The 9,719-nt window shown below is 40.7% G+C and overlaps 1 protein-coding gene across 1 annotated transcript; it reads left to right on the forward strand.

Annotated features, from left to right (window-relative positions):
- Positions 1–8,387: 8,387 nt before the first annotated feature.
- On the forward strand, positions 8,388–9,317 carry LOC103208875 (olfactory receptor 2AG1). The gene has a single exon (XM_007954620.1). The coding sequence runs from the start codon at positions 8,388–8,390 to the stop codon at positions 9,315–9,317; it is 930 nt and encodes a 309-aa protein (XP_007952811.1).
- Positions 9,318–9,719: the final 402 nt, after the last annotated feature.

Below are 9,719 nucleotides of genomic sequence, written 5' to 3' on the forward strand. Positions count from 1 at the left end.
ATATCCCTGTTTCCACGTCCTCCTAGGAATCCAGCTTGAATTTCTGGCAGTTCCTTGTCAATGTAATGCTGCAACCCTTTTTGATGCACTGAACACCAGTGACCGAAAACCAGAAGAATTTTGGGATGATATCAAGAACATCATCCATGAAGAAAGCAAGAGGTCATTAAAAAGACAAGAAAAGGCCAAAATGGATGTCAGAAGAGACTCTTGCCCTTGAATGGAGAGTAGCTAAAGCAAACAGAAGAAATGACAAGATAAAAGAGCTGAACCGAAGATTTCAAAGAGCAGCTTGAGCAGACAAAGCCATTTACTATAATGAAATGTGCAAAGACCTGAAGTTAGAAAACCAAAAGGGAAGAACATGCATGGCATTTATCAAGCTGAAAGATCTGAGGAAAACAATTGCAATATTGAAAGATTCTATGGGCAAAATATTGAAAGATGCAGGAAGCATGAAAAGAAGATGGAAGGAGTACACAGAGTCACTGTACCAAAAAGAATTGGTTGATGTTCATCCATTTCAGGAGATGGCATATGATCAAGAACCAATAGTATTGAAAGAAGAAGTCAAAGCTGCACTGAAGTAATTGGCTCCAAGAATTGATGGAATATCCACTGAGACGTTTCAAGAAACATATGCCCCACTGGATACACTCACTCAGTCATGCCAAGAGATTTGGAAGACAGCTATCTGGCCAACTGACTGGAAGAGGTCCATATTTGTACCCATTCCAAAGAAAGGTGATTCCACAGAATGTGGAAATTATCAAACAATATCATTAATATCACACACAAGTAAAATTTTACTGAAGATAATTCAAAAATGGTTGCAGCAGTATATTGACAGAGAACTTCCAGAGGTTCAGGCTGGATTCAGAAGAGGATGTGGAACAAGGGATATCCTTGCTGATGTCAGATGGATCTTGGTTGAAAGCAAAAAATACCAGAAAGATGTTTACTTGTGTTTTATTGACTATGCCAAAGCATTTGATTATGTGGATCATAATAAATTGTGGACAAAATTGAGAAGAATGGGAATTCCAGAACACTTAATTGTACTCATGAGGAACTTGTATGTAGACCAGGAAGCTGTCGTTTGAACAGAACAAGGGGACACTGCATGGTTTAAAATCAAGAAGGGAGTGTGTGATGGTTGTATCCTTTCCCCATACTTATTCAATCTATATGCTGAGCAAATAATCCAGAAGCTGGACTATATGAAGAACGTGGCATCAGGATTGGAGGAAGGCTCATTAATAACCTGTGATATGCTGACAACCCAACTTTGCTTGCTAAAAGTAAGGATGACTTGAAGCACTTACTGATGAAGATTGAAGACTACAGTCTTCAGTATGGATTACATCTCAATACAAAGAAAACAAAAATCCTCACAATTGGACCCATAAGCAGCATCATGATAAATGGAGAAAAGATTGAAGTTGTCAAAGACTTCACATTACTTGGTTCTACAATTGATGCCAATGGAGGCAGCAGTCTCTTGACTGCTTATAGCACTCAGATGACTTATAGCACTGGGCAAGTCGGCTGCAAGGGACCTATTTCAAGCGCTGAGGAGCAAAGATGTCTCCTTAAGGACTAAGGTGTGCCTGACACAAGCCATGGTATTTTCAATCACCTCATATGCATATGAGAGCTGGACAATGATCAAAGATGACTGAAGAAAAATTGATGCTTCTGAGATGTGGTGCTGGCAAAGAGTGCCAAAAGTACCATGGACTGCTAAAAGAACTAACAAATCTGTCTTTGAAGAAGTGCAGCTGAAATGCTCCTTGCAAGTTAGAATGGCCAGACTTTGTCTCATCTACTTTGGTCATGTTGTAAGAAGGGACCATTCCCTGAAGAAGGATATCATGCTTGGTAAAGTGGAGGGTCAAAGAAAAAGGGGAAGGCCCTCAATGAGATGGATTGACACAGTGGCTACAACGATGGGCTCAGGTAGAGCAAGGATCATGGGGCTGGTACAGAATTGGACAACGTTTCATTCTGCCGTTCACAGGGTCACTTTGAGTTGGAGCTGACTTGACAACACCTAACAACAACATTTATATATGCTAGAAAACCCACTGTCATCAAGTGGATTCCGACTCATAGAGATCCCCATCTGCTTTGCAAGGTGATAAATCTTAATGGATATAGATTTCCCCATCTTCCCAAGGGCAGCTGGTGGGTTTGAACTGCCACCCTTCTGGTGGCAGTCAAATAATTTAGGCACTGTGCCAAAGATCTCCTTTATATGTGCTATGTTGTTGTTGTTGTTATGTGCCATCGAGTCGGACCCAACTCATAGCGACCCCCCTTGGATTTCGGAGACAGTATCACTACAGAAGTAGATTGCCCCATCTTCCTTCGGAGGAGTGGCTGGTGGATTTGTACCAACAGCCTTCTGGTTAGCAGTCAAGTGCCTTAGGCACTACACTACCAGAGCTCCCATATACGCTATAAGAATGTCCATATATATAACAGAGTTAACAAGGCAAAGTTATGATAACTTCTTAGCCACAGCCAAACACCCTGAAGGAGTGAGTCGCTGGGTCCACAGGCTCAGGACCATGGTTGCAGAGCATATTAAGTTCAATTGGCATAATGTACTACACAAAACATTGTTCTACATCCTACTGTGGTGAGTAACAAATGGGGTCTTAAAAGTATGCAAGTGGCCATCTAAGATGCAACAATTGGTCTCTTCATCTGGAGGAAGGAAGAATGAAGAAAACCAAAGACACATGGAAACGATCAGTCCAAGGGACTGGTGGACCATGTGAACTTCAGCCTACATGACCTTGAAACCAGAAGAACTAGATGGTGCCTGGATACCACTGTCAACCACTCAGAAAGGGATCAAAATAGGAGATCTTGGATTAAGTGGGAGAAAAACGTGAAACAAAACTCAAAATTATAAAAAAAAAAAAGACCTGGCTTACTGGTCTGGTAGAGACTGGTGAAACCCCTGAGACTATGACTTTCCTGTCTTTTTAATGACCTTTTTTTTCTTCATGTATGATGTTCTTGATATCATCCCACAATTCATCTGACCTTCAGTCATTGATGTTCAATCTTGAGATAGTCTCTGCATTTAGGTGGGATATAATCAAGATAATTTTGGACTCTTGTGGACTTGTTTTAATTATTCTTCAGCTTCAACTTCAACTTTCATGTGATCATTGATGGTCTGTTCCACGGTCAGCCCCTGCCCTTGTTCTGGCTGATGATATTGAGCTTCTCTATTGTCTTTTTCCTCAGAAGTAGTCGAGTTGATTCCTGTGTATTCCATCTGGTGAGGTCCACATGTATAGTCACCATTTTTTTGCTGAAAAAAGATATATGCAATGAATAATTTGTTGGTCTTGCAAAATTGTACCATGTGATCTCTGGTATAATTTCTGTCACCAAGACCGACCCTGTTTCCCTACTACTGATGCTTTTTGTTTCCAACTTTCACATTCCAATCACCAGTAATTACCAATATATCTTTATTGCATGTTTGGTGAATTTCCGATTGCAGAAGTTGATAAAAATCTTCAATTTTTCCATCTTTGCCTTTAGTGTTTGGTGCATAAATTTGTATAATAATAATACTGGTCTTCCTTGTGGGAAGCTCTGGTGGCATAGTGCCTAAGACATTTGGCTGCTAACCAGAAGGCTAGTGGTTCAAATCCACCAGCCACTCACTGGAATGAAGGTTGGCCAATCTACTTTGTAGTGATATTGTCTTGGAAACCCAAGGAGGGGTCGCTATGAGTCAGATCTGACTCGACAGCAGTGAGTTTGGTTTGGTGGTTTTGGTCTTCCTTGTAGGGGTATGGATAGCATTGTGCTTCAAGATAGATCTTGAAATGTTCTTTTTGACAATGAAGGGGACACCATTCCTCTTCAACAAGTAATTCCTGGCATAGTAAACCATAGGATTGCCTGATTCCAGATGGCAAATGCCAGTCCATTTCAGCTCAGTAATCCCTATGACATTGATCTTTATGTATTCCCTATCATTTTAGACAACTTTCAATTTTCTGAGATTCATACTTTCTACAGTCCATATTGTGATTGTTCATGGATATTTGCAGGTGTTTCTTTTCATTTTGATTTATACCCCACCAGCAAATGTAAGCTCCAAAAGCCATAAGTTAGCCAAGTCATTAAGGTCATCTCTACTTTGACAAGACAGCTCTTTTACAGTTATATTTTGAATGCCTTCTAACCTAAGGAGCTCATCTTCCAGAACTACATCAGACAATGTTTCACTGCTAATCTTAAGGGTTTCAATGGCCAATTTTTAAAGAAATGTACCTGGCCAGGTCCTTCTTTCTACTCTGTCTTAGTCTGTACCTCCACTGAACCTGTTAAATCATGGGTGACCCTACTGATATTTGAAATACCACAGCAACAAGCAAGCCACCACAGTATAACAAACTGACAGACAAGTGGTGGATGCAAATAGATACTACTTGGTAATTAATGATAACTACTAATACAAACAAGAGCATGGATGAACCTAAGACCTATTATGCTTTTAGTTATTATTTTAAACTTATACTTACTTGTGAATGATGTTTTAACTATGCATAGAAATCTAAGTGTGCAGTTATATTTCCTTAGCAATTTTGAAATTATTTCTTTCTTGTCCTATTATTGTCATTGAAAATTCCATTGTCATCTAATTGTCTTTACTTAGTAAGAAATCTGTCTTTTATCTCTGGGAGCATTTAAGAGACTTTCATTATCATTGATATTCTATAATTTCAGTAGAGTGTGGGTTTCTTTTTATTTTTGTTGATCAATACTTGGAAACTTGTGCACTCTCTCTTCAAGCATCATTAAGCTCACTGGTGGCAGACAACAGTAATATTGAGACACACATACACATACCCCTCATTGGATTGTGAAGGTTCAAGGAAGGCAGGGTCTGGTAGTTGCAGACTCCATTTAATGCAGCCATTTGAATTGAAATAGTCCAAGTTAAGAGGATCATGAGGGGCAGGAAGGGAAGCAGGTATCAGCATCCAACAAACACCACAGAACACATCTTATGATCTGGGGTAGAGGAGCAGCCTTGCTAGATGCCCTTGCTTCCTGATCTTGATACTGTGTATTTAATCAGCAGTTTAGAACTAGGCCACCAATGTTTCCCTTAGAGGTAGAATCAAAATCTAGGGCCTTAGAGATTATTTAGTGAGAGAAGAGTATAGGGAGTGCAGGTCAGGGAACATGCCCAAGAGGATTCATTATCATCCTGTTTCCTGGTCCGGAATTTCCAGGGGAAGTCATTTCAGCTGAGAGGATCAGTTCTTCTGAACATAGGGGTCAAACAGAAGTACATGGAAGAGGTAATAGGATAGGGAGACAGTATAGTATTCCCAGGATAGGCCTTGGCTCACTGTTGGCTCCAGGGACAGGGAGGCAGGCCACTGCAGGGTCTCTTTGGGGCAGCTCTTTCAATATCTACTTCCCCCTGTTTTTATCTTCACTCTCAGACACAACACAGTAAATAACAGTCTGAGGATCTGGACTCGAGTGCTTGATCTGACAATTGCTGTAATGTTAGGTGGGCTCCTTCCCTGGGAGACTATGAGAGAAGCAGCTTCTCCTCATTCTTCACAAGTGTGAGAACAGGAAAGTCATCTTCTTGCTCCATAGGAAACTACTCAAGGACGGTATTAACTGTCTGTCTGCAACGCCATCTCTGAAGAATACTCGCAGAAGAATAGAAAGGATAGAAGAGGTCCTGACACCTGATCTCAGTTGAAACCCTCAGATACTTAAACCAACTGGATACTGCTGGAAAAGCCACATATTCCTTCCTAACTTCTGCTGGAACATTCTCATTCCTCAAACAACCCACAGGATAGTGTGGGTGGTCTGTCAGCTGGGCTTCTCAACACCTGAGGTAGGGACTTTGTCTCCCTTTGAAGCAAATGGGTAGCCTCTAGTAATGCTGAGTTGAGAAATAGGGTCCAAGTCAGATCCCAAGAATATATACTACTCTGTCTGGCAGACACTCTTAGTATTTTGGATTTAAGTCCCATCTCAATCCTGCTGTATTCTTGGTTTTCCAAACATGAAAACAACACCACAAAAAACCTCATTAGGACTAATAAAAAGTTTGTGCTACAGCTCAGGCCTATATATTGGTATAAGTCTCTGTACGTGCCTTTAGAACTTGTGGGATGCTAGCTTTTGACAAGGTGTTTTTGCACCTATTTTAGGATATGACCCCAACAGGCCATCAAGAACAGATTATATGCCTGTGATACGATCTGATACCTTTTTACCATTCAAATATTGTTGCCCCAGAAAAGCCCAATGGAAACCAATGAAATGTCAAATATAACTCGTGTTATGGGGAAATGATTTCCAGAAAGGTTCTTCTGTAAATCGAACTCTTTAAGCACTTATTCAGAGTTGGCTTTATCTGATAATCACTTCTGTCATTCTCAAGCGCCTTTCACTACTCCCTTCTCCCTGGCATTGGGATCACACACAAAAAGCAGCATTCCGGAAGGGAGCTCTTTCTTCCCATCCCTGTGTCCCTTCAACGCAGCATGGAGGTTCTGGTTCCACAAGAGGGAGAATGGGGACCTGCAGCAGAAGAGTTTTGGTAGGATTACTGAGCCTGATTACAACATACAATATGTGTCTTTTTTTTTCACACGTCTTTCATTATTTCTCCCAGACACAAACACCCTGATCTTCCTAGGTAGTGCCTCATCTGTTATTCTATATTTGAGTCCTCCTAGACCTACATCTTATCATAACTTTCCAAACAAACACTTGTCTTTGCATTGATCCTTGCATTAGTCAAGGGTCTTCAGAGAAACAAAACTAAATACATAAATAGATAAAATTTATGGAGAGAGAAAGTGGGAGAGGTTTGTTTTAAAGAATTGGCTCATAATTGCAGGGGCTAGCAAGTCTAAAGCCTGTAGATCAAGCAACAGGCTATAAACTCTCAGTTTTGAGTTGAAATACCCAGGCCAGGCAGCAGCTAGGAACTCTAGCAGGATATCTATGTCGTACTCTTGAGCCCAAGTTCCTTTTCCTCTTGGAAATCTCACTTACATTGTTAAGGATAATCAGTTCCTTTACGTAAGGTCAACTGATTGCAAATGTTAATCATCAACAAAATACATTCACAGGCACAAACAACTGGACAGCATGTTGTTGTTGTTGTTATGTGCCGTCAAGTCAGACTCGACTCATAGCAACCCTTCCTTAGGTTTCCAAGGCGGTATCACTATGGAAATAGATTGCCCAACCTTCCTTCCGAGGAGTGGCTGCTGGGTTTGAACCACCAGCCTTCTGGTTAGCAGTCAAATGCTTTAGCCACTACGCCACCAGAGCTCCTGGGCACTACGCTACCAGAGCATAACCTAGTAAATTTGACACATTAAATTAATCATCAATACCTTAATGGTTTATCTCTAAAAGCAACACCACCTTAAATACACCACATCCTAGCATCAAACAGTCCAGGCTCCCTTCTATCTCAGGCTAATTGGTAGAAAGTGGGACTGCACAAGAGAGACAAGTAAGGTTGGCACACTTAAGTTCTTCTGATGAGACTTATGCTTACACTCTTGAGTTCTGCAACCAAATGTGGAAATAAACTACATGGGGAGAAAAAGTAAAAGTGCTTTTTTTGAAATCAAATATTTGTATCTGTTTTGGAATTTCATTTTAAAAATGTATGTGTGTAGCTACAAAGCTAACTGAATATTTAAATCATTACCAGAAATTAAATTAAAACATATACAGGTAGTCTTTGCCTTATGACACATTTGAGTTACAACAAACTGTGCTCATAACCATCCTTTTTTTCTTACATCTTATTGTTAGTAATATGTGCTACATACAGTGTTGCAGCAAGTAATTTGTTATAATTTTCATGCCAACCCTCAAAGACAAATAAAGATTGGATTTATAAAGATGCTGATAATAGAAGGCAGTAATAGTGTGTGTGTGTGTGTATGTGTGTGTGAAAGGTATTTGACTTATATCAGAACAAACTTAAGATGGAGTCAGAACAGAAGCCTGCTCTAAGTCAGCTGTACAAGAAAAATCAAGAATGTGGGTATCATGAGATTATTTAATGTTTCTGGAAAGATGTACGAATAATATTTTCATGTAGGGATCTCTTAATGTTTAGCTAATACTATGATGCCTATTATTCATTTAGATGATTCTTTCATATAATTAAAAGTGTCAGAAATCAGAAGGTAAATTCAGATACTAGTGAGAAAGTTTTCACTTCTTTGGATTTATGTTGACTATCTCTTAGGCGCCTCTGATGTTGGAAAGCTAGGAACACATTTAAGCAGAAATTCATGGGGAATTCATCCAGTTCTAGGTAACCAAAGAAACCACACAGAATGGAGCTCTGGAACTCCACTTTGGGAAGTGGCTTCATTTTGATGGGCATTCTGAATGACAGTGAGTCTCCTGAGCTGCTCTGTGCCACAATAACAGTACTATATATTTTGGCTTTGACCAGTAATGGCCTGCTGCTCCTGGTCATCACAATGGATGCCCGACTCCTTGTGCCGATGTATCTCCTGCTCAGACAGCTCTCACTCATGGATCTCCTCTTCACATCTGTTGTCACTCCCAAGGCACTTGTGGATTTTCTGCGCCAAGAAAACACCATCTCTTTTGGAGGTTGTGCTCTTCAGATGTTCCTGGCACTGACATTGGGTGGTGCAGAGGACCTCTTGCTGGCCTTTATGGCCTATGACAGGTATGTGGCCATTTGCCATCCTCTGAACTACATGGTCCTCATGAGTCCGAAGTTCTGCTGGCTCATGGTGGCAATCTCCTGGATCCTGGCATCCCTGAGTGCTCTAGTATATACTGTTTATACCATGCACTATCCCTTCTGCAAAGCCCAGATAATCAGGCACCTGCTGTGTGAGATCCCACCTTTGCTGAAGTTGGCCTGTGCTGATACTGCCAGATATGAGCTCATGGTATATGTGATGGGTGTGACCTTCCTGATGCCCCCTCTTGCTGCTATCCTTGCCTCCTACTCACTAATTCTTTTTACTGTGCTCCACATGCCCTCAAAGGAGGGGAGGAAGAAAGCCTTTGTCACATGCTCTTCCCACTTAACTGTGGTTGGGATGTTCTATGGAGCTGCTACATTCATGTACATCTTGCCCAATTCCTTCCACAACCCCAAGCAGGACAATATCATCTCCATTTTCTACACAATAGTCACCCCAGCCCTAAACCCACTCATCTACAGCCTGAGGAATAAGGAGGTCATGGGGGCCCTGAGAAGGGTCCTGGGAAAATACATGTAGGGGGCATACTCTACCCTCTAAGGAGGACTCATGGGTTGCCTTTTACCCTTTCTTCTCCAAGATTAGAGGATTTCTACTATGAATAATGTACTCATGGTAAAACCACTATAGTGCAGAGTATATCTTTTTATGTAGAAGAGTGAAGAAATATGAATATAACTGAACCTGGTAAATGGTCTTTTAAATCTTCTCTCCATTAAGTAATTTATAAGTCATGATTCATACTCTATTTAAAATTTACTCTTTTTTTCCTAGGTAGAATCTGGTTAAAGGAGCTCTGGTGGTGCTGTGGTTAAAGCATTGTCCTACTGACCAATGAACAAACCAAAACCAAACTCACTACCATGGAGTTATCTCCAATTCGTAATGACCCCTCCTTGGGTTTCCAAGGCAGTATCTCTA

Source organism: Orycteropus afer, unplaced genomic scaffold (genome assembly GCF_000298275.1).
Source record: "Orycteropus afer afer isolate SDZICR_OR568_19922 unplaced genomic scaffold, OryAfe1.0 scaffold00014, whole genome shotgun sequence".
Taxonomy (NCBI): Eukaryota; Metazoa; Chordata; class Mammalia; order Tubulidentata; family Orycteropodidae; genus Orycteropus; species Orycteropus afer.

Bases quoted from the DNA above. Each gene is read 5' to 3' on its own strand.
- LOC103208875 (XM_007954620.1), top strand. From the start codon at position 8,388: ATGGAGCTCTGGAACTCCACTTTGGGAAGTGGCTTCATTTTGATGGGC.